Here is a 26,611-nt window from a genome sequence, read left to right on the forward strand (position 1 = left end):
TTTTGTTTTAAATAGGATTGTAAATAAAGAGTTGGAATGGAAAAGTAATGCATTTCCGTGTATAGAAAAATAAGCTGTTATACAGTACGTGTATTTCTTTGCATTTCCCCAATTTACATTGCTTTCCATATAATACAATGCAGAGTAATTCCACTGCTGAATAGGCTAATTCTAATGCCACTACTTACATCTGGGTGGGAAATATTGTAGTATATTTTTAATGACAGATATACTCTCCTTTCATTTATTTACTTGCTTGTTTGAGAACCATCCCAGAAACAGTCTAAATATATATATATATATATATATATATATATATATATATATATATATATATATATAAAATATATATATATATAAAATATATATATATATATATATATATACATACATACAGTACATATATATATATATATCACATTCCAAAAACATTCATATTATTTGAATACTTAGAAATATTGCTTTCTATGATCCAGTTAATAAAAAAATAGACAACTTTATTCCAAGTACCAAAATTAAAATATATCATTAACATTCTTCTTAAATATAGCTTATTTTACATTTACTCTATGAAAGAAATAAAATAACCACAATTGTTAGAAAACAGCACATTTGCTGTGCATTATATAAATAACTTTATTTGTACATTTTGCTTACCCTGCTAACACAGTGAAAAAAAATACACAAATGTCCAGATCCACTAAACACCTTAACGTCCATTCAAGACTTAGCGCTGTTTAATAAATCTGAGAGATTGCGAAGAGAACTACTTATACAAAGAGTTGAATGGGTCCTAGTAGATGTTAAGAACCAACTGTTTGCAAAAACCTTCTCTCTGTTTGATTGAGAAGTGGGTGACTCACTGAGCCTAATATTCAATCCAAGGTAATTGGCTCTTGCCAATGCCAGCATGACAGTAGTTGTTTTATTGTAGTTAATTATGTACATGAAGCTAAGATCTGTCAAAAAAACTAATAATTTAGGATTACCAATATTTATAGAGTACAGAGATGTGTAAAAAGTTCTTGAAATAAGACCATTGATTCTCATTTCAAACAAATATAAAACTTTGTAAAAATAAAATAAAAAAATACAATGGTACCCGTTTTCCAGCATACTGTGTTTAGTTTTATTAGCTTCTCAATAAAGAGTCTTTAACTAAGAATGTACAGTAATAGTAGCACCTTCATCTGACTCTCCTTTTAGTGGTTCTATTCCCATGGGTTCTATTGCAAGATGCTGGAGATTTGGCTTCTCGCGTCCTCAATGTGCGAGTCAGAGTCTCTGGTGTACTCCTTTTGGAGGTTCTGCTACGTGTTATGATATCTCTATCCCTTGCGTCTTCCCACTTCCTGTCTTTAGACTTACGTTGATCAGTGTTTTTTAGATCGGGCTTTGCCGTGTTTGTTTTTTTCTTGGTTGGCGTCACTGAAGCAAATGGTAATTTTAGATGTGTCTGGAAATGTTTTCCGATAGGCATTTCATTTCTCTGGCCTTTCCGCGCTATCTTTTGCTTTGGTCGATGTGCCTGAAAAGGCACAGTTGATTTTAGCGTTGAAAAAGAAGACTTTCTTGCTGGTTGCTTTCTAATTCTAGATCCTGTATTTCCTCGTACAGTTCTTACAATTCCATGCTGATTACATTTGGATCCTGTAGCATTTTTAGGTTCCGTCACTGGTTTCGTCAATTTGGAGGCTTTCACATTTTCTCTTTGGGGCAATTGGCTTCTCTTTGGCCCCATGGGAAGTTTTCTTGTCCTTCTATTCAATGGAGTCAACTGAATTTCTTCCTTTATTTGGGACTGGCTGGCTTTGCAAGGAGAAATAGAAATGTGTGCATATGGCTTATCTGAGTAACCTGATTTAAGACAGTCAAGGCATTCTGTGCTAATAGAAGACCCACTCCCTTTTAGACTTGGGTTAACATCTTTTCCTTTGGTGGAATCCACATAAAAAGAGGGAAAGGAACAACTGCTGAACAACTTCTTACAGGCAGTGGATTCTTTCTGTTCACGGTCCAGTTTATTCCTATTCACGTCGCTACTGAGACTTCTAAATAGTTTCCGAACACAGGGGCCTTTGTTACTCATTTCTTGAACTGAATTCCTTGGAGGTGTTTTAAGGATCCTGTTGGTCAGTGGATCATAATACTTAAGAGGAGACTGTTTGTATTTATAACTGACGGAGTCCCTGCTGTCTGTGGAATAGTGGTTCCGACCTTGCTTTAAGATGCAAGCTGGTTTACCTTTACTTGGTTTTATATCTGGATGAGAAAGCACATAGACCATAGTGTTCGGCTGTACTGGAGTTAAAAGTTTGGTATACGACTCTGGGAGCTTCAGAGCACACATCCTAGTTTTCATGTCTGGAGTTCTTTCCTCAAATCTATCAAGGAACTTTTGCTTTGATAATGGTTCAAGTTCATTTTTAATCACTTTCCTTTTAACTACTGGGCAGTTGACCAAACTTGTTTGAGTGCCATGGCTGACCTTAACTATTTGGCATCTTGAAGCTAGTCTCCAAGTCCTTCTGCCAGGCTTAATAACCTCAGGTTTAACTACTATCTCAGAATTAATAGAGGGAATATCTGAATCATGACCTGCACTAAGAGCATCATTGAATGTTGGCAGGGGGTTTGCTGATACTGATTTTTTCCAACCATCGGTTTTGGCCTCCCCCTTTACTTTCATTTCATCGCTTTTAAGTCTTCTCTTGCTCTTCCTACCAGCATTAGTTAAAGATCCACAGTCGAAGTAGCAATGGAATTGTCCCTTCTTGAATTCATTGACAATGGCTTCAATTTTTAAATCATCTTCGTGCATAACTTGGGACCAGGTTTTACCAACAAAAGAAGGAGGAATGTAAGGCAGATCGGGGAGAGTCACTTCTTCACTTTCAGCTTTCACATCCTCGATATCCTGCGTTGGGCATGCATTGAGAATGGAGGTAAGCTTTAATTTATAGTCTTCATCTAAGCTGACATTGATTTCTTTGAGCAAGTCCACATTTTTAAGGAGTGTCTTGGACTGATCATCTCCTGACTGCATTGGTACATCCAAATCAAAGCTTATACTCGAATCCTCTGTGTAGCCAACAATTGACTGGATGTTTAACGATGACACACTTTGCTTATCCTGCCTGGGTGACTTTCTAGGTGAAATTCCATGGCAGTGCTTCCAAATTACTTCTTCTATGACTTCATCGACTGAGGTTTTGTCCCCTCCACACAATCGCATCTCTTTACCTTCAGATGGGGTATTATATTCACTTTTCCACAAGAGCCTAGGTTGTTTTAAGCGACTGCTCACATGATTCCTGAGAATGTGGTCAGTTTTTCCCTGAGATTTCAAATCACCTTGATTCCCACATGATTTACCTGAGGTCAGGTTACAAGAGCTGCCTTGGGAATTCAAAAGTCTATTTTGTAAACCTCTTGTAGGGCTAGTAGCCACTTCAGAGCCTGGGCATTTGTATAGCATTCCATACGTCTCACCTAAAACAGGAGATGGTGTTTTGGGGCACCTGATATTGTTTGCCGTCAATGGGCTAGGTGAATGGAGAGGTGAGGTCCTAAGGGGAGAGCTATGATGTATGGTATTTACTGCAGTGAATAAGGCTTTTTGGCTTGTAGTCAAAATACTGTCTGAAGTAATGCAGTCGTGCTGGAGTTTTACATTTCTGGAACCCTGTCCCTTTTCTAGCTTTTCAGTGTGTGGATGTACCAGTTGAATCTTCTTGGAGTTGTTTTTCGATCTGCATGGACTGGCATTACATAATTCAGAAACATACTGGTTGTGCATGCGAGGTATCGCTCTATTAGCACCAATGGTTTCCTTCTCCTGTGTGTTGGGAGGCAATAGAACATGAGAACCATCTTGTAGTGGAGTAGGAAGCAAGATAACGTCTGGTATATCGTCATATGTTGGCCTGCAAAAAAGCACAGTATATATTTATAAACGTTAAACCTTCTTTGTTACACAGTTATTCAACACTGAAGGTGCCCATATCAGTTATATATTGATGTAAGGTTCTGATTGGCTCAGGTTCTCTTATGGATATTGTTTCCCTGCTCAAGTGACAAGACCAATCCATGGATGAGCTATTCATTGACAATTCATGTGGGGACCCAACTTACATTTATACTTCAGAACCCTGATTTCAATATCTTTCTTCAATATTAGGGTCGTTTAACTTTCAGAATAACTATGCTTTCCCTTACCTTTGTTACTTATAGGAATCCTTTGTGTTTGAAAAAGCCTTTTACAGATGGAACAAGACTTCTTGTCCTTGGAGCCGCAGGCAAGGAAGCAAAAGACCTCGGCACCAGGACAGTTTCTGCCGCGATCGTGCTGCAGGGGTCCATGCTTCTGAATGGGACCCTCCTCAGCGTTTATCCACCGGTGCCGCAACCACCGCAGTCGCATGAACGCGCGTGGCAGTGGCACCGAAGACAGTACTGTAAGTCTTACTACATCTGTACATGAGTGGTAGATTCTATTAACCATTAGAAGAAGCTTGCTTCAGTAATCTTTCTTTTTACAGGTTAAAAATCACAATTCAACCAAACGTCTTACCTACTATCATGATATTTTTGAGGATGATACAGATGAACGTCCTGCAAGAAACGATCCATCAGGATGCTGGAACTGAAACGATTTCTGTTGCAAGTGGATATCTGTTTGTGCTGGGCACTTGCAAGGTGCTGCATAAAATAGACAACGTACATTATGCTAGTAAGGTAGCATATTCAGCCTCAATGACGATAACAAGTTGGTTAAACGTGCAGTTACTAATTCATTTAAATAAACACAAAAGGAAAAAAGAAGGGTCAAAATAAAGGAGCACTCAAATAGTATGTAATAGAAAAATTGAAAAATGGACTTTATTAGCAATGCATCATAAAAACACAAGAGACAAACTCAAACACATACCACATGAAAAACTGCTGCAAAATATAATTAATAATAACTTAACACAAATCAACCCCTAACCTGGAAAGACCAAATAGTAAGAGTTCCAACAGAACATAACAGAACCAGGGGAAAGAAAATTCCCCTAGTAATGTAACAAAGATCGGCCGATCAAAGTGAGAACTGAAAGGAAAATATAAATGGACAAACCAGAGCGCAGAAAAATCAATCAAAAAACTGTGAATCAGATATCAAAGACATAACAGATACTGCATAGAATAACACAATAACATAACAGTCACAGAATAATAATTGCTGGGGGAGATATATGTAACATGCAGCAGAAAATACCCAAATGGCTTAAAAAAATAATAATAGATAATGAGGTTAAAGCCACAAGGGTAAGTTAACAAAAGACCCTGTGAGAGACCCGCTCCCGGAAGAAGCCTTTTTGGCGAAACGGCCGTCAGAGCGGAGCAGAGACAACCCTATCACTACCCCTAGACTCCCAGACCCGTGTGGAACACACTGATGTTATTTTCTCTATGCTGGGACTCCCGCAGCTGGTCTGTACTGTGCTGCTTTGCCTGCCTTACGTTTGCAGTGCTTACTGATGCTGGGCTGCTAGCCCATGGGGACTTGCTGCTTTACCTGCCTTACTTGTCCTACGTTTTAGTGCTCACTGCTACTGGGCTGTCAGCTTAAGGGGACTTCCTCACTGCCTGATCTGCCCCATGCTTTAGTGTCCACTGTTGCTGGGCTGTCAGCTCACATCTCACTACTGCCTGCTACTTACCATCAGCATTAGGCTGATCCAGCATCTCTCATAGGGTCTTTTGTTAACTTACCCTTGTGGCTTTACCCTCATTATCTATTATTATTTTTTAAGCCATTTGGGTATTTTCTGCTGCATGTTACACATATCTCCCCCAGCAATTATTATTCTGTGACTGTTATGTTATTGTGTTATTCTATGCAGTATCTGTTATGTCTTTGATATCTGATTCACAGTTTTTTGATTAATTGTTCTGCGCTCTGGTTTGTCCATTTATATTTTCCTTTGAGTTCTCACTTTGATCGCCCGATCTTTGTTACATTACTAGGGGAATTTTCTTTCCCCTGGTTCTGTTATGCTCTGTTGGAACTCTTACTATTTGGTCTTTCCAGGTTAGGGGTTGATTTGTGTTAAGTTATTATTAATTATATTTTGCAGCCGTTTTTCATGTGGTATGTGTTTGAGTTTGTCTCTTGTGTTTTTATGATGCATTTCTAATAAAGTCCATTTTTCAATTTTTCTATTACATACTATTTGACCCTTCTTTTTTCTTTTTGTGTTTATTTAATTACTTGGGTCGGTAGCACCGCCAGAAGGTTACTTTTACCTTGATATCTGGTTTTGTGTACTATTAGGTCTCTCAGAGTTGATTTGACTGCGGCACCATTTCTGTGTTTAACTAATTCATTTAAGTTGCAATAAAGTGAAAGCTGTGTAACCCATTATCTATGCCTTGGATTCATAATGTATGATGTGTTTAACTGCTTCAGATCCATGCTTTGAATATGTGAAGTAGAACTGTAAGAGGCTAAAAAGTACAGAAAAAAAACTTTTGATGAGACAGGATCTAAGATTTCAGGCTAAAGGGCATTCCTACTTAGCTGACAAGATAGCTTATCCAATATGAGGTATAGCTCATCGGTGACATCATAATGCACATAGCCTGGTGGCAGATAAGGAAACTCCGATATCTATAAAGTTTAGACAGAAAGCAGACGAAGAAAGAAATTGAGTGTCAGTTGACATGTGAGGAGAAAGCAAGAATGCTGGAGGAGAGGCGGAAATAATTGATTACAGCATAAGGTATTAAATGAAAGAGATGTGGTGGGGAGAAAGATGGGAGGGAGAGAAAGGAGTGGAGGAAGATAGAGAGAAACAGTGGGGGACAGAAGGTGGGGAAATAATTTTTTTTTAAAAAGGTAATTATTTGTGGGGGGGGAGGTTGCCAAGCAAAGTGCGCATGGTATGAGTCCTACTTTATTTTAATAAAATAACAAATGTAACTGTTTTGTTTTCCATAACAATGAAGTGCCATATTTACGAAGTGTTGTTTTTCCATATGATAATTATTAAATAGGCCATATAGTGTCTTGTGCCAAGTGTCATATAAATGAACATCACTTTGTAAATATAGACCAAAGTTTATTCTTTTCAGCAGGAGCCCATAGATAGCCAGATATATGGTATATAATGGTGTATAATTACATATAGAATACATATGGAATGTGCTTTAGTGGCGTTAAATGTGTAGAGAAAAAAGAAAGTCTTGTATAAATTGAAGCTTATAGTCCAGAATAGACTTAAAATAATGTTTAATATTATCATATACAGCTTCTTGTGGGAGGGAAACCTCTGTGTTGTATCGTATGTCTTTATTTATATAGCGCCATTAATGTACATAGTGCTTCACAGCAGTAATATACGTGACCATCATATAAATAACAAATAATATAAATAACATATAAAGGGGAGAAGTGCTTCAGACATGACAGCAACATTTTGGAAAGGGCGTCCCTGCTCCGAAGAGCTACAATCTAATTGGTTGGTAGGACGTATAGAGAGAGTAGGAGGGCATTCTGGTAAGTGCGTCTGCAAGGGGTCAAGGTTTATGTATACGGTGTAAAACTATCACTCATAGAGCTACTCATATGCTTCCTTAAGCAGGTGTGTTTTGAGTTGGGTCTTAAAGGTTGGTAGAGAGGGTGCTTGTCGGATGTTGAGAGGAATGGCATTCCAGAGGTGTGGGGCAGTCAGTGAGAAAGGTTTGTTTCTCAAATGTGAAAAGCTATATAGACAGAAGCGCGAAAGACAAACACCTTAAAATAGAACAACTTTTAATGGCAATATATGAGTAAAATATAGAGCAAAAATTAATACGTTGCACTCAATGAGTGTCTCAAAAATATAATTTATCTGGATTTGAGCCCTGCTGTTGATCTTACATTGTAGTGAGCTCTGCTGGCTTAGGTGGTCCCCCTGGTCCGTGGTGGGAAAATCTTTTAGTCTTTGTGTAGGGGCTTTCCTCCGCTTTGGCTCGCATCGCCCGTGGTAAAGCCCGATGTCCGTCCACTCCAAATATAGGCTCCCTCTACACAAGACTAAAAGATTTTCCCACCATGGACTGTGGAAGAGGACAGCTTCTGTTCTACTGCTTTACTAAGTTCCCAGCTTACCATATTTACAAACTAACTTAGAAAAAGCATTTCAAAATACTTGTCTTATTATTTATTTTATTGCTATCTAAACCAACAATTCCACTACTGCTCTTTTCTCTGTGGGCCCCCTGGTTCTTGAGATAATTGCCAGTGAAGCTTGAATCTCCCTCCATGTGAAACAAAATGGCTGCCAAATATCAGGCCAATTGGAAGCCGCAACATCATCAGTTGTGGCTTCTTATTGGATGGCCATTTCAATCCCCTTTACAAACCATGAAGTAATTCCAATAAATTCACCAGTAAGTATCTTGGGAACAAGGGGATTTGAATGACCCTCTGGTTCCCACTCTAGGTGGCAACTCTCAATGAGATTATTTTGGTCTAAGAACAGACTGCAAATTGAAATCGCAAAATCGTTAGATTTGCCAAATGGTTTTTATCTGCCGTCAGTCTCTATTGGTTTCTCCCACCAAAATCCATTTAGTGTTATAAGCCTGCTTACCTTTTCCAGGTTGATGTAATGCACCTGACAGCAGTTGCAGTATCCCTGTCTGTAATGGCCCGGTGGTACACTAGCTCCTGGGCGCTCTGGACTTTGTGCATTCCCACTAAAAGAAGAGACAGATAAATACACACAGCTAAAGATCAAGATTGAATTTCCCCATCGCTGGTTCCCTTAAAATGGGAGGCGATATTAGGCAATTGCGATTTCGTAGTTGGCTCTGTTTTTCAGTTGGAAGTTGTTTTGCACTGGGACTGTAAAACAACCTCTAGTTGGCCTCTCTTAAAGACAAAAGTGGTTATCGAGGAGAGGTTTCAGAAACACCATATTACACTATCCTGCCAATCTGTACTTGTGTCTATGAGGGGGTCCCAGAAATAAGAAAGTGTACTGAGTACAATAATACACTTTTATATTTACAGGGCAAAAGGGCAATATTCACCAGAGCAGAAAACACACTTAATGGAGCATAGAGTATTATGTAAAACCGAGAGTCCATAGTTTTAGTGAGGTCCTGTTGTTTGGTATTTACTTTGGCATGATGGCAGGCTTTAATTTTTCAGCCGAACAACATAACTATAATGTTCTTCTTTAATAAACAGTTAGGTAAAAGGAAATGGTTAATATATATATATATTTTTTTTTTTAATAACTCATTTTATTTATAGTAAGCCAGAGTTTTACAGAAAAGTGTTTGAAAACACATATGGGACATAGTGTTTCTAGATAAATGCATAAAAAGAAAAAAACAATATAGATGAACCATAACTGATCAAGTACAAAATAGCAGAGAGGGATGAACAACAAACAAAAAAGTTAAATATGTAATATGAACTAGTGCCTGCGACTCTAACGTATTCTAGGTTAATGTTCAAAAGAAGAAGAAACCAAAACTATCTGTAAAAAAGTGCAGCAGTATATCAGCAGAATGGGATGCAACTATGGAAGTGAGCAAAACACTGAAACCAAGGAGCCTGGGCCAAAAGCTGCGGGGTCGGCTTGATGGCAGTTCCATCGATGTCACTGCACCGATCCCCGCGGTTACAGAGGCCCGGCACTCTTCCCCTCAACAATGAAACTGATTGCCGGCTGAGCGCGGGGGGCCTCTGTAACTGTCTCTTACCTGTCCGGCGGCATCTCCTCTTTCAGCGTCCCGTTATCATGGCGCCGCGATGTCAAATGGCGTCATGTTGCCATCACAACGCGATGTCACGAGTTGCCATGACAACATGACGCTGCGACTTCACATGGCGCCGCTTTGTCTGATGAGATGCCACACTGGACCGGTTAAGAGGCCCTATGAAAGCCCCTGCACCGAGTCCTGCAAAAGAACAAGCCGGCCCTGCTGAAAGGGTTGATATATTTAATGAACAGAATGTGCGTTGATATTGTGTATTTTGCTATCATATGAAAGGTATAGATTTTGTTCTGGTCACCTCTCGAAGATGTTAATACAAAGCAGTATAGGGCGTAACAGCGCAGTTTTGGTCATGTGATCCAGAATAACATCTTGCCAATAATTACAGTTGTGTGCTGCGGATACCCTCTAATTTATTCCATAGAGCAGCATACAAACTACTTATTCTATGAGGAGAAGGCCTCCCCCTCTTGGACACTATTGTGGAGTTTCAGGAACGCTGAAGCAGAACAAATCACAAATTAACAGGCACGTGAGGCTCTGCGAGTTTGTGTCCTTTTTTTTTGCGAGTAATGTGTTAAAGTTTCAAAAAGTAGAAGAAATATCAAGTGTTGCTTTTTTTAACCTTTAATATATGAGCTCCATACATTCCCCAGGATAGGGGAGTTGTGATAGGCTGGATTGTGTACATACTCATCATCATTATGCATTGTGGTATGTTCATTCTTCGGGGGGATGCAATTCTATTTCCCGGACACATGAATTGCTACTTTAACCCTTTGGGTGCCTATAGACGTAGATACTACGTCATGGGGTCTGGCAGCCCAGGGGGTCCCGTGACATAGTACCTTACGTCATAATCTTCCTACTCCTTTCTCTAGGGGAGATCGCTCCTGCGGAGCGCAGAAGGTGTTCAATAAGGAAGGACTCATCGGTGACGGAGCGATCCCGTGATTGCGAGTGCCACAGGGGCCGAGGCACTCTGGTGCCCCCGTCCCTCTGGCACTCAATGGATTAAATATGTGGGGGTCTATGTACTAAGTGTAGCAAATGGCTATTTTGGTGCCAAAGTAAAAAAAAATATGTTTATGTGCTGACAAGGAGAAAGTGCGTCAAAATCGCCCATTAAATTCAACTTTGCGTAAATCTTGAAAATACTAATAGTGTTAGGGCCGGCTTGATGGTGGTACAACTGGTGCGACTGCACCTGGCCCTGTGCTTAGAGGCCCCGGCATCTCCTCGTGCTACCATGTGATGACACGTCGCCATGACAATGCAACGTCACATGACACAAGGGCGGGTAAGAGGCCCTGCGCATAGTGTGACTTCAGCACATGACGCTGCGTCGTCAAGGCGACATGTTACAGCAGGATGAGATGTTGGCTCCGGAGCCGATAAGAGGCCCCGCCAAACTCCCTCTGCACCGACCCCACGCAAAACTCCCAGCCAGCCCTGATTAGTGTTAATGCTAAATTACGTTTATTTGATGCAGCTGGGGTGTTTCCTTACATACTGTAGTTTACACATACATTTTCTTACATTTATTCTTTCAATTATGCTTTTGTCAACCATCTGTACCCTCCTTTGCAGCCTCATGTTTTCCTGTATTATGGGATAAGAAGATTTCTGGCGTCTACAATATTATACGTTACTCTTGTGGATTCGCCTTTATAGTTTATAAACGGCAGCTCTAAATGCCATTAAAAATCTTGAAAAGACATCATAGCAGGTATAGGGTTATGCATACACTGTGTATACCCGTCTCCATGAGAAAGGTGTGGTACAGACGCCGATACTGGAGTTTCCCCCCCCCCCCCCTGTGCTCTATACCAGGGGTGCACGGTCATGTGATGTCACATTGTCAATGGTAACGTGACGTTATTTGATGCCAGGTTACCATGACGACGCGTCACGGGAATGTAAGTGTGTTATAGAGGTTTCGCGTGTTCCCCCTGCATTTAATTTAAATGCTTGGGGGGAGAGCGTGGGACCTCTATAACTGCCATGTCCCCTCCCAGGGGGGGCATGCCCCTCACTTTGCGCACCCCTGCTCTATATGATATTTGTTCAATTTTAACTATTTTTGGAACTAATAAACCAGCATTTTGTAAGCAGCCGTTTGTGAACCCATCACCTGTGTGTATAACCCTATACCTGCAGTGATGTCTTTCTTTTCAGTCACAAAAAGTTGAATAAGGATTTTGGCAAGCTCGGGGGACAAAAAGAAAGAGCTAAATATAAACAAAAACTGGAAGGGAAAGGGACAAATGGAGAGGGGTTACCATCTTTACAGCATCAACTCCCCTACTCCGTCTCTTTACATGAGGGGGCAGTCTATCCCAACCTTAGTTCCACAAGCAAAAGTCAAACATAGTCTTAGCCCCGGACCGCCATTAATACATATCAACAAGATCTTTTCAGTCTTTTTGATGGCATTCAGAGCTGCAGTTGATAAACTATGCAGACGAATCCACAAGCGTGGCCTATAATATTGTGGACACCAAAAATCTTTTCATCCCATAATACAGGAAACCATGAAGCTGCAAAGAAACATAGTACAGATGCTATTCATGTGAGTCACACTTTTTTTAATGACTTTTGGTACATATATGCCAGATCCCTATTTATGATCATGACCTTTTTTGATCATTACATAGGTCACCAAAATGTTATTTCAACCAACAATTTATGCAACAATGTATAAAGTCTTTATACAAATGAAACATGTTTTTTTATAAGAGTTTGTACTACTTTTTAGCACCGAAATGTTGACACACAAAATGTGTTAAATATAATCATAGAAGGGAGAAGGAGTGGCCCAGTGAGTAAAAACACTGACTATATAATATAAACAATGACACAGAGTTTGAAGCAGGAGAACCTGGTTCAATTCCTAGTATCAGCTCCTTGTGACCTTGCTGAAATACATATATATATATATATATATATATATATATATATATACAGTGCTTGACAAACCTATACATTTGCATGCCCCGGGCGAGTGGATTTACCATCGTGGCGAGCTCCTATTGGCCCAAGCAGCACACGTGTGGTACTAGATGGCGACTAGATTTTTTTGTTCGGCGAGTAGATTTTTGGGTGATTTGTTGACCACTGTGTGTATAAAATATATATATATATATATATATATATATATATATATATATATATATATATATATTTTATACACACAGTGGTCAACAAATATATATATATATATATAGTCTAATAAGTAGAGTTAAAAGCAGGTTAAAGAGTTTAAGGTTTACAGAAATGTTTGAACTTATACTTAACAGTGCAATCCTTTCTATATTAGAGTATTAAAAAAATATTTTGACGAGGCCATCCATAGATTGCATTTTGTTCAAACTTAAACTTGACTTTGAAGGGGGTGGTTTCTAGAATAAAAATGTTTGACATTTTTGCTGTCCTTTCTTTCTGAAAAATACTACAACATTTTTCAAAGTTCACCCGAAACGAAATTGGCAAACAATAAGTCAATCTCCTGGTCACCTGACCCTACATCCAGGTCACATTTTTGGTACAATCTGCAAAACAGTGAGGACATTCTGACCAATTTGGGCGTTCGCAAACATTTCACATGATCAAAAACATGATCAATTTTGAGAAATTCATGCAACCATATTTAAAGACATTTGCACATCTCTATTCAAAAAAACAAAACACCAAATATTGTCTGACAGCTGCTTGGTATAGAGGTTATTGTCAATAGGGTTATGCGATCTAACATATACAGACGGGTAGAATATGAAGCTTAATAATTATTATTATTTTATAATCCTTCAAACTGTTTAAACATCAGGACCAAAAAAAGCGTTCCTGAAAATCCCTCTACTGGTGTTTTTACGGAAGGCTTAAATGTTCGAAAGTAAGCATTGATTTTGGAAACACATTAAAACAAATATATATTTATTTATAAAATATTTTACCAGGAAGTAATACATTGAGAGTTACCGCTCGTTTTCAAGTATGTCCTGTGCACAGACGGCACCTGGACTAGACGGCACCTTGATACATATACAGTTGAGCTGCCTACTAACCTAACACGATTGAGGGTACCATTGCACGAAAGCTCCCATTGATTTCAGTGCCCCGATCAACACTATTACAGTTTAATTAATAAGCCCGTTTATCAATTTCCAAAATTCACGGAGTTAAACTGACATCTTTTTAGCTCTTTTGAATTGCTAACTCATGGACTATCAAGTTACTTTGCTCCGATTCTGCAAGACCATTTGTAATTAAGACCATTTGTAATTAAGACCATTTGTAATTTTGCTAAAAGCATGGAGAGAATAGAAAAATATATAGATACTGGTCATTGTCATGTATTCCACAGGGTTATTGTAAAAATGGTGACAATGTTTCTTTTCAAACCGGCAACGCTGCTTTGGAAAGCTACTTATAATACAGTAGTAGTCTTAATTCAAGGGAAGAAGTAGGACAATACTCCTGTGGATTTAGGGTGACCAGACGTCCCTGTTTAGCCGGGACAGTCCCGGTTTTTAGCCGTTTGTCCCAGGTCCCAACTTTTCAATGTCTCGGATTTTCTCTGCGCTGGCCGTGCATGCGTCATCGGCCGGCCACTTGTGTGCATGCACGATCAGCACTTTCAGAACGTGTATGCACGATCGGCACTTGCCGGCCGCTCGCGTATTGGCAAGTACTGATTGCGCATGCGCATAAGCTGACGGAAAACACGCATGTTCAGCCGGCAAGCGTCATAGCTCGCCTTTCCAGCGTGCGCATTCGGTGCTCGTGACTGCGCATGCGTAACATTTGTCCCGGTTTTCGCCAGGACAAATATGGCCACTCTATGTGGACTTGTACTTAGCAGAACAACATTTTATGAATTGAGATCAACGTTTTAGTTCTACTACGGAGTAAAACGTTGATCTCAACTAATATTATTTGGTTTTACTAATTACAAATTCAACAGAGCAGGACTGCCGGCAGCTTTTTGTGGGGTCCAGAACTAGTTTCCAATGCCCCACCCTGCAAGCACCTCTCTCTCCCACACACTCTCACTCTCTAAACTCCTCACTCTACTGCTCTACCAATTTTAACCCTCTCTCCCCTATTTCCCTCCCATCTAATCCATTTTCCCCGTCCTCTCCATCTCTCTCCTCCCCCTCCTCTCATCTCTCTCTATCACCTTGCTATGAATTTTACCTTGGGCAGGGAAGGCCTCCGGTCAGGAAGGGCCCTGCAGAGGACGGCCCTGCAGAGGACGGATGCAGTTGTGTGGCCCAACTTCCGGACAGGCCAAACGTCCGTCATCGGCTGCCTGTGCCCCCGGCAGCCGCTGTCCTTGCCCTCCATTCCCCTCCCTCTGGCCCTCCTGTTGGTGGCTGCAAAAGGGTATCGTCCTACTTCTTCACATTATGGTCCAGGGTCTTCTGAGTGGATGTACACCTGTGGCAGGCTCATCTGCAGTTATTGTGAGCACTCCCTTTTTCTTCCATGTTTACACATGTCAATCCACGCAGTCCTAATTCCCACATGGACTGGCCAATAAAAAAAGCAAGACCAGCTGACTTTTTCTCTTACCTGCTATTACTCTCCAGCTTTACAAATGCCTCCTCCTGGTGTTTCTGATCTATAAAAGAAAAAATTAACAAGGACCTGTCATAAGTTGGAAGCACTTTCCATATAACGCTTCATAAGCAAGTTTTCCATCTTTAACTTTTGCCTTATAACGAAAAAATTAATTTAATTTGCCTGTTTATGTCTTGGCTCTAATCTCTAGCTATGTCACCGCTCATGTCTTTTTTTTCTTATTTTTATATGTAAGACATGTGCCAATGTATAATTCTTGCCTAAGCTGGCAATCGTGTGAAGCTCCTGTTATAAATCTGTAAAAATCCTGATTGTGTGCGTAACATAATGGTCGCCTTTCAGTTTCAATCAATCCTTCAGTCAATGTAACACAGCAGCTACAATGTATCCTGATATTACTAAGGTAACATTGACCATTGTTACAGTTTGTAGCTCAAACTGCTGGGAACATGTGCAACAAATTATCACAAACAGGAAAGTGTTGCAAATATCTTGCACTGCTGGGGAGGTGGGCTAAAACCTGCTATACAAATCAAAGGATGCTCTAAAACTGATTAAAAATAGCATTAAGCGTTGAATAATAACACAAAAAAACAAGTCACTATTATCTAATACAACAGAACTGATTTATTTAAAAATAAATCCAACATTGTGTCAAAAGAAATGACAAGATTCAATCTCCCTTAAAGTAACATCATATTAACTTTGCCCATTTGTATCTTGTGAAAATGAGCGTTCTGCTTTCTCTGCGCATGCTGAATACAAGTATCTACTTATGTTTATCTGCTTGACTAATGATCGCATCATGATACTATGAAAGCATTCAAAGTTGAAAACAATGTTTTGAAATACTTCGACGTGTCTGATTTGTATTTATTTTAAGTGTAAATCAGCTGCATTTAACTTATTATATGCCAGTGTCATTAGTTCACAAGCATACTAGGGTGGAACTGAAAAACAACTATTTAGACAGTGAACTATGACTGTCAAGAATACACATGGCTGCATATAATTACAAGCAAAAATGACATTAGCTATAGCAGAGATAGGAACAGATGAGTGGAATTTAAAGGTAATAATGTCCTCCTACCTACCTCCCTCCTTCTCCCCCCAGGATGATACCCAGGGAATCCCCAGTTACTGAGGCAATTATCATCATTACTTCCTGGTTTTTACTTCCCAACGTTATGCGGTCCACTATTGGCCTGAAGGATGCAAGAGATTTAATCGTCCCCTTTATTTCCCCTAGAGCAGGCCTGCACAACGCCAGTCCTCGAGGGCCGCAAAAAGACCAGGTTTTCAGGACATCCCTACTTCAGCACAGCTGGCTCAATTAGTGGCTCAGAGCCAGCTGTGCTGAAGTAGGAATATCCTGAAAATATGGCCTGTTTGCAGCCCTCGAGGACTGGAGTTTTGCAGGCCTGGTCCATGCTAATAGTTGGTATGGAAGGTGCTCTGCCTCTAAACGTTCTGTACAGAGTCACTGGTAATATAGAATAATAAAGTCAGGAAACGTTGTGAATGGAGCGTCACAAATGTATATGAACAGTAAATTGGATTACCTTGTGGTGGAGGAGTAGAACATTCATCAGATGGCCTTCTCTTGTCGAACATCTATACAACAAAACGTGATCCATAAGCCCCTGGTTTAGCATCTCTTGTCAGCACTCGCCCCCACATCACTTTTTCCCTTCCCATTTTACTCTTCCCTCTCCGTGTCATCCACATCTCTCCCCACCCCCCTTCTCCTCCCCCCATGTCACTCACTTCATCTTCTCCCATGTCGCCAACTCTCTCCCCACTAGGTCATGGTCTCTTCCTGCACCTATTTCACCAACTCTCTGCCCTCTCCCCCCCCCTCCCATGTCACCCTCCAGTTTTAAAGCATGACCTAGTGATCTAGCACTTCTTTCTCCGAAATCTGCTTCCCTCCTGTAACTTGTTGAAGCCCTTGACATACTGTACTGCATTTGAAAGTTTCTATCATACTCCCTGGCTCCCTCTCCACAAATCTGTACTTGTTAAGGTCCTTTGGACTTTCCTGATATAGAACATGCACCATTTTAGCATTCCTTCCTATATAACTTCACATCGTTGAGTCATCATACTAATATATTTAATATTTTTGCTTAAAATAAAAAAAAAAAAGAATGCTTCCCTCATTAAACACACACCTTGATGGCCACTGCTTTATGTCCCTTCTTTTAATGTGCCGTATTATCAGTCTGTAGCTTTGGAAATGGTCCAGTTTCCAGAGTGCTTCAACTACTGTCATCTCCGAAGGCCGTCTGTGATACACAAAACAAGGAATGCCTATTACTGGCTTCAATCTTTGAAGCCATGTCAATGATAAAAGCCAGTGAGACGGTCCCTGGTTACATCAATTTGCACAAGCACTTATGCCTCCACATATGTGAACCTTTCAGATTCACTAGGTATTGTTGGATTATTTTCTTCAGTGACCTTAACCAACATGAAAGGTTTTCAGATGCAGTTGGTGTATATGAGCTTTCAAAACCTAGCAAGTCTCTTCTATGGACATTTAAAGAAGAGTCTTGAAAGATGATGTACTATATTAGTTGCATCTACAAAGAACTTTCTTATTGATCCATTCAAAGGAAATACTATGTGAAAACAAAATGTAGTTCTCCTCAGTTTTCCTAATATGGCACCTTCAACTGTATTACAAATGAATTGAAAATGTCAACTGAGAAATCCTTTAGGGCAATTGTTCTCAAACCTCTCCTTGTGGCTCTGAGCCATTTTTGGGACAACAAATGCTTTGGTTATTCCTAAATGTTGGTGGATTGGACTCTGAGGTGAGGTTTAAGAACAACTTATTTAAGGAAATCAGTTTGAAAGGCTGCGAGTGGAAATGTCACTATTAATATCTTAATCCGATCAGCGTAGGAAAGCCGGCAACACAAAAAGGTGGGAATATATTATCCCATATCTTGGCATAATGGTGTATTTCAAGCAGCGATCTCTTCTGCTGTTTGCTGCAGATGTGCGCAAACCAACCTACTTCAGTAGAAATGTGTGCTTCTTTTTTGTACTAGAGGCCTCTGGGTATGATCCATCATGAAAACACTAAACAGATTACCACTCCAGCAGCTAAAAATACTGGTTTAAGCAATTGAACTGTGATGGATACAAATCTGTTTAACAAAAACAAACAAACTGGACAAGCACTCAAAAATAATAATAATAAAGAAGGACTTACGTTTTGCTTTTGGTCTCACCAAGTTTCTTCTTAAATGTATAAAAAAAAAAAAGCAGCAATACAGAAAAATCAGCACATACAGGTAAAGGAACTGTTATCAGGCACACTTATGTGTGCACAAAAGAGCAACGTGTCAAGGCTTAGAAGCCTGACCAAAGGGTCAGGGGGCCTTGAAATGTTGCTCTATTGTGCACATATAACAGTGTGTGTCTGCTAACATTTCCTTTTCCTGTGTGCGCTGTTTTTTCTGTATTGCTGCTTTTTTGATACATTAAATAAGAAACTTGGTGAGACCAAAAGCAAAACGTAAGTCCCTCATTATTATTTTTGAGTGCTGATCCAGTTTGTTTTTTGCATAGTTGTATACATCTTGCATTGTGTGGATGCAGGATCATAGCACTGCTTGTTGAATTGTGTTAGACAGGGTGAGTGCTAGCTCATTCTATTTTTATTATAAATCTGTTTTATCAATGAATACCTTACCATTGATAGTCAGATGTCTTTCCAACAACATGGAGCCATACAGACAGTAATATAGGACCATCTCGTATAATATTTGAGCATTTTACTTTTTTGAAACTCCACAATGGCTTTTAGCAATATTATACTTCAGTATTAACATTACATTTAAAGCTAAAGTATTGTAACGTATATTTATTTTAAAAGATAGATGTCTTAGGATCGACTGATAGCTGATAATCAAATCTACTCTGAATTGTTTTCTTGATGAATGGCTTAAAAACACATTTTCTCTATTTATACATTAGCTTGAGTCCAACTCTTCTTTATTTATGAACTCAGAACTTGCTCCGGGAGTGAGAAAGAGCCTAGATAAATAGATATGTTTCCAACCAGCAGGTTAATAGATGTTGCCCCACACTAAAGAGGGTTATTAAACCTTTAGAAACCGGTCCGCCAGAGCAGTGAGCCCAGTCACCCCCTGGAAAACCAGCAAATGCTCATGATGTACTTGGTACACCCCAACGGCCTTGTAAAGTTTAATGAAGTCTTCCAGCTGCAATACTGGGGCAAATCTAGTACAAAATAAATGCACCAGATTCATCAAAAGGAAAAACTCCTATTCCCTTCAGAGAGAGAGTGAGTGTTATTTTTCACGCTGGTTTCACTTGTTTTGCAATAGGATACTTTAGTAAATAGACCCCAAAATAAATTACCATTATTACTCTCTGCTGTGCCCACCACTTAATTAATTCTCAGCCTACAATGTAGGATGCTTGAAATGTAAATGGTTATGTTGGTCTACATGACAATTAATAACCTTATTTCTTGCATGCTTTTAGCCCACACAATTTTTTTTTTTTAGATCATTAGCTGTGTAGATATTGTAAATGTAACTCCTCATGTCATAGGCCCAAAGGTAGCATAGGAAATACACAACCTCCATTGCTTTTGCCACGATGGTGTATATAACCAAAGAACCCCCCCCCCCCCCCCAGGTCAGGTTTTAAGTATAACCCTGCTTCAGCACAGGTGGTTTTAAGTATAACCCTGCTTCAGCACAGGTGGCTCCGTCAAAGCCACCTGTGCTAAAGTAGTGATATCCTGAAAACCTGACCTGTTGGGGGGTTCTTGAGAACTGGAGTTGAGAACCAGAGTTATGGCGAGTATAAAAGTGAACACACACACACACACACACACACACACACACACACACACACACACACACACACACACACACACACACACACACACACACACACACACACACACACACACACACACACACACACACACACACACCTCCAACAGGTCCACAGACCTAACTTTACTGCATAATCACCCAGAAATTCTGGGTGACATGCAAATAATTTAAAACCAAAGACATAACATAAAACACAGACAAAGCTCAGTGCACATCCAGAAAAACTTATATACGGTACAGTGCCTAAATATACATGTATAAATAACTAATAAATAAAATGGTCTTTTAGTTTAACATTTTGGCCAAATTGTTGTAAGCCCTTGAGCCAACTGCACGGCAGACCACGTTTCAAGGGTCCCTACACTAATATAGATTCTTAATAACCTGTGCATTGGCAGGAAGAATGATTTATAATAAATCTGTCAATATAAGTTGCAAAAGTTCTAAGTCTGATTGAAGCTTTTATTAACCTGTACATTACCAGGAAAAGCACTCTGTAATAGATTTGTCACAATCACACTGTAAGCAGGCAAGTTCCCCTGAGAGTGGGAGATGCCATGGAGTGAGCTTTTAATCATTTAAATGTGGGAGGGAGTGAGCTTCAAATATATATATATCGTGTGGGTATTTGTTGTGCTTATATATATGTTGTGGGTATTTTGGGGGTTCAATATGAGCTTGTAGGTGTTCTGTATGACATGCAAATAAGCATGCATAGGGTGTCACTTTTTGCTTCTATCCACTGTAACGTGGATCCTTGAGGCTCATTTGCATGTCACGTGTATTACTACTGTGAAGCGCGATGTACATTAATGGCGCTATATAAAAGACATACATACATGTCATTACCCAGAATCCCTTGCTGCAGTGGGAGCACTAAATGGTGCGTGCAAGTATTGCAAAGCATTGTGGACCTGTCTGAGAAGTCTATTTTCTCACAAGTGTTCTTTATTATGACCAAGGAATTATAGCTCTATTACTACAGAAAACTCAGATAAGAATAGGGTTATGAATCAACTCTTAGAGGCACATGCATCAAGTACCACTGGTACTGGTAACCACACCCGTTGCACCGTTAACTCCCATTTACTTGAATAAGAGTTAACGTCGAAACTCTAAACAGGTGCAATAACCTCTACCGCCACTTAAAGCTGCAGTTCAAGCTTCCGTTTAAAATATATATATATATATATTTTTCCCCATTCAATATGTGTATCAATACAATCTGCACACTGACACGTGATTAGCTAAGCTATAGATCGATCTGTTCTCCTGTAATCAATCGCTTTGCTCAGGGTTATTTAATTCAGCATTATGGGAAATGCAGTTCTGGAATGTGATTGACTGGGCAGTTACTAGATACAATTGGTGGACTGATAGAGGGCGGGGCTCAAGGGCCAGAGCCTATCAGAAGGGAAAGTGGCTGTCACTTTGGAAATGCTTCCTACATTATAAACATTAAACATGTATTTAAAACTTTTTTTTTTTTTTTTTTTTTTTTATAAATGCTACAAGTATTTTCTCATAGTACAGAACCGATTTATTAAAATAAAAAAACACATGTAGGATATTGCTTGAACTGCTGCTTTAATGCAGTTGCCCCATAAATCCTAATTTGGACAATATTTAACATAACACGCAATTTGCATCTAGCTTTCTTTCAAATAAACAATCTAGTGGGGGAGCTGCAGAATGAAGTGTGCAATCAGAATGATGAAGAGAAAGATAAGTGAGTTAAGGGAACAGATGCTTTAATTGTATGAGTATTTAGTACTCCTGTTGGAATTCTGTGCTTGACTATAACGTTTGCACAGCGCATAAGAACCCAACACTGTGGAAAGATCTACAGAATTGGAAGTTTAAGGCAGCTGCCATAATTAAGCAACTGTTTTTTGTATTGATCCACTGGACAGGTGAATTGTTCAGTCTTACAAAGCAGTTGTGGCACAACAAATTCAAAAAGCACCGAATTGAAAATTATCTAGATTTAAAAAATCAAAAGTACAAGGACGGGGGAAAAAAGAGACACATGGTTACTACAAATATTTTTATTTCAATCAGGTTTGCAGAATACACAAATTGCTTTGTAAATGCATATTATTCCTACAGGAGTGTATAATAATTACCATACAATTATAGTCCCCCACCGCTGAAGCAGATAGCAGTGCATTGATCTCCAATGCACTATTGGCCTTAAGAAAAGCAGAGGTGAATGTACTGAGTACAGTATGTAGCAGAATAGTTCATACATGTAGCTGAAAATAAAATTTGCTAGATACCGGTTAGAAGCAGAACAAAATTGAAAAGCCAGTAACATGTGATCTGCATACGAACGAACACCTTGAGTGCAAGATGTGCAATGCATTACAAGCCCCTTTGGCAATCAGGGGTTAAACCAATTTTTATACAAACTCAAAGATGCATCAACTACATCACTTCAATCTATCACAGTCCAATACTATATTACAGGCTTGCACTCAACTCTATACTGTACTTAAGAGTCACTTCCAGCTCGTAATTTGTATATGAGCTTTAAAAAGTTGAAGCGCTACATTTGCAGCAGGCAAGCTCTGAATGGCAGGTAATTCGAGTTTAGAGGTGGCACAACTATATCTTGACATTTTTTTTTAGTGCATGTATCTCTTAACAAGAAGGATGTTCGCAAATATGAAAATCAGAAGTGACTTACGTCAGATAAAATCAGTATGCCTTTTGCCTAGTATGGCTGCATTAAGCTGAAACACATGCAACTCCTAATAAATCTCCCATGACGGAGCAGCTGGAGGCCTCAGTACAGCAATTAAGAGTACCAATTTCAAGTGCCAGATTCCCATGAGTAGTCTCTCATTAAAGCAGCAGTCACTCCAACAATAACATGCCCCAATAGATTGTGTTGTGTGGATCTATTCCAAACATTTATTTTAAAATCTGATTTTTTTACTAAGAATTCACCTGCTATCAAGACAACCTCTGTTGTGTTATTGAGTGGCAGTGGCCATTTTGATCTCCCACAGAAACTAATTTCCAGCTACTGAGATCCCCAGTATTAAAAAAAAATGTGATTCACAAATACAAAAGGGCTTTGCAATGGTGAAAAGAACGACTGTATGGTGAGTAGAGCAGATTAACACTAAAACAGTAATCTACTCTACCCACCATAAAAATGTATATAGGAAAATAAATGTATATCTCTTCTCTTTTTACCGCCGTCAAGTCCGTTCACTGCTGTATTTAAGCAATGCCATCTTTTGTCAATCCCCTACCTGCAGTGCAGGGACATAAATTTGCTGACTATTTGCCTAGCAGGACAATTACAATGGCAGTTAATGGTATGACTGCTACTTTAACCCTTGCATTGCCTCTGGCGGTAACAGGGTTAAGGACATCCAACTGGCACCAGTTAATTAAACGAAGCAGCGGCTATGGTCAATTCAGGTCTAAACATGTCTCAGTGTCCCTGCTTTCTGTCTGAAAAGTTCCGCTCAACGCAAGTCAATAACAGATGTTCCCCCCTTAATACCCCTCACAGGAGCCTCCCGGGATACGTGTGGCCCAGTCCCCTCCCGGGATACGTGTGGCCCAGTCCCCTCCCGGGATACGTGTGGCCCAGTCCCCTCCCATGCTAGGAATGGGCACACAGCACAGGTGTGAAATCCTGCTATAAAGCACGGGGCTGCACCCCGAACCACCCCTCCTCAGCTACACGTGCTTCCAGGATCGCCGCTTTCTTCCGCCACCGCACCCTGCCATTACCGCCCTTAATTGCGGGCCTCACCTTCCTGCTGCTTCAGGTATTCACTAACTTCAGGGAGAGACCACTTCCGCTTCCAGGAAGACAAGCCGAAACCATAGAGTTCCTCGTTGTGGTAGAAGGGAGGTTCTCTCCGCCGGAGCTATTGCGTCTCTATTGTTCCACATGATCACTAGGCATTGAGACCACTAATAATAATAATAATAATAATATAATATACAGAGTAATAGAAGGGATTATATTACTAGCAATGAAATAGGACACAGAGATTACATACACAGCAGCAAACATATAAATATCTTACACACACACACACACACACCACCCCCCCCCCCCCCCCCCGTTGCCCGGGATTTAATTTTCCCGCTCCCCCTCTGTCTCTGCTCCCCTCCCCAGCTACATTCCCCCCCCCCATTCACAGTGCCACACATGACTCTCCCCCCTCTGCACCTCACATGACTCTTCCCCCTCTGCACCTCACATCACTCTTCCCCCCCTGCACCTCGCATCACTCTTCCCCCCCTGCACCTCACATCACTCTCCCCCCCCTGCACCTCACATCACTCTCCCCCCACTGGACCTCACATGACTCCCCTCCCTGCACCTCACATCACTCTCCCCCCCTGCACCTGACAGCACTCTCCCCCCCCTGCACCCTACTGCACTCTCCCCCCCCCTGCACCCCTCATCACTCTCCCTCCTGCACCCCTCATCACTTCCCCCCCTGAACCCCTCATCACTTCCCCCCCTGCACCCCTCATCAATCTCCCCCCTGCACCCCTCATCAATCTCCCCCTCTGCACCCCTCATCACTCCCCCCCAGAACCCCTCATCACTCTCCCCCCCCTGCACCTCTCATCACTCTCCCCCCCTGCACACCTCATCACTCCCCGCCTGCACCCCTCATCACTCCCCCCCTGCACCCCTCATCACTGCACCCCTCATCACTCCCCCCCCCTGCACCCCTCATCACTCCCCCCCTGCACCCCTCATCACTCTCCCCCCCCTGCACCTCTCATCACTCTCACCCACTGCACCCCTCATCACTCTCCCCCCCCCCCCCCCACCTGCACCTTACAGCACTGTTCCCCCCTCGGCACCTCACAGCACTCTCCCCCTCTGCATTCCCCCCTGGCCCAGGCGCTCGCTCACCCCCCGCCTCCCCCCCTGTCGCTCGTTCCCGCTCCCCTCCCCGACGCTCCTGGCTGAGTGTGGCTGGGTGAGGATGGAGGCGGCGGGGAGGCGCCGGGTTGGTTGCTGTTTTGTGCGTTGCCTGGGTGTGAGGCGGCGGGTGAGGCGGGAGGCGCCCGGCGCAGGGGTGTGAGCGGCGGCTTGCAGTTCACTTGCCTGTTTGTGAGGCGACGGGTAAGGCGGGAGGTGCCGGGCGTAGGGGTGTGAAATGGCTTTATACAAGAGGAGTAATCAGTGCGCAACCATAAACAGTGCTGTGAAGGGTGTGAAAGTGCACTAAAATAATATTAGTGATAACAAATATACAAAATTATACGTGAACTGGTGAAAGAGCGTCTGCAGCTGAATAAGGGGTGGCTCAACACCACCAGGAGCTAAAACAGAGAAACAAAAAGAAAACGGCGCACAACGCGCATAGTGAAGTAAATCAAGGATAAAAATGTATTAAATATCCAAGGATAGGTAATGTGCGTACATCAGGGAAATAGTAAAACAGCATTTCATGGGACAAGTTACCCATACACCACACCAACATGAAGATCTGGACAATCATGGCTGTGTAAAATCAAAGTGTAACATTTAAGTGTGTGGCAGAGTTAACATTGGAGTTGAAATTGTAGGTGAAGATTGAGGAAGATCTGAACTCTGAACAACAACTTTACAACTGTGAGAAATTTACTTTCTAAAAGCTGTGATTATTTGTACTCTTACTATCCTCCAATAACTGGGAAGTCTCTCCTCCTGTATCTCACTATGCCCTACTTATTGCTTTTTCTGTTTACTGTTTCCTCACTCCTTGGTGAATGTCCCTGTTCTCTCCAACTACCCCACTCCCCACTGCACCATTATTTATACACCTCTCTCCCAAAAACCCTCAATAAAAAACACCCACACAAATCCTCTATTCACACCCTCTATCTACTCCTTCCTGCTGCTGGGGATCTCCTCTAAGCCTGAAGCCAGACATACACACCTGATCTCACCCACGGCTCCCTGCCATCTCTTCCCCTGTAAATGGTGTTAACCTTTTCATTTAACACTGACTAACCTTAAAACTTGCCCCACAAATCAAGCATCCCAATAGCCTTCACTCATGGCTACTGTCCCACAGTCACTTATACCACCCATTGTTGCCAAGCACACCCATCTACAGCACTTATTCCCTCACCTGCTGTGTCTGTAAGTTTCCCCTCAAACCTCTTAGATTGTAAGCTCTTCGGGGAAGGGATTTCCTTTCCCATTGTCAGATTTTTGCTGCACTTATTGTATTTTTAAAATTCCCTGTACTGTATTCTTTGTGAAGAGCTGAGTACACTTTTGGCGCTATATAAATAAAGACATACAATACAATATATATATATATATGTAACCCTGTTCTTCCCACCCCCCCAAGTGAGATCTGGGGGTATGCTGTAAATACGCTACTGGTGCTACCTTTACC

At 41.0% G+C, this 26,611-nt stretch overlaps 1 protein-coding gene across 2 annotated transcripts; it reads right to left on the bottom strand.

The window, feature by feature from the left end:
- Positions 1 to 442: 442 nt before the first annotated feature.
- On the bottom strand, positions 443 to 24,108 carry ZDBF2 (zinc finger DBF-type containing 2). Of its 2 annotated transcripts, XM_075608536.1 has the most exons (7): positions 24,004 to 24,108; positions 17,517 to 17,630; positions 16,905 to 16,956; positions 15,334 to 15,382; positions 8,622 to 8,727; positions 4,574 to 4,701; positions 444 to 3,926 (listed from the first exon to the last, which is right to left on the bottom strand). In XM_075608536.1, the coding sequence occupies exons 3-7, from the start codon at positions 16,954 to 16,956 to the stop codon at positions 1,187 to 1,189; spliced, it is 3,075 nt and encodes a 1,024-aa protein (XP_075464651.1). In that variant the 5' UTR covers positions 17,517 to 17,630; positions 24,004 to 24,108; the 3' UTR covers positions 444 to 1,186. The 2 variants fall into 2 exon arrangements, with proteins under 2 accessions (XP_075464652.1, XP_075464651.1); XM_075608537.1 differs by lacking the exons at positions 8,622 to 8,727; positions 15,334 to 15,382; positions 16,905 to 16,956; positions 17,517 to 17,630; positions 24,004 to 24,108 and adding an exon at positions 6,562 to 6,651 and having other exon boundaries at positions 443 to 3,926.
- Between the last annotated feature and the right edge of the window lie 2,503 nt (positions 24,109 to 26,611).

Source organism: Ascaphus truei, chromosome 7, assembly GCF_040206685.1.
Source record: "Ascaphus truei isolate aAscTru1 chromosome 7, aAscTru1.hap1, whole genome shotgun sequence".
NCBI lineage: Eukaryota > Metazoa > Chordata > Amphibia > Anura > Ascaphidae > Ascaphus > Ascaphus truei.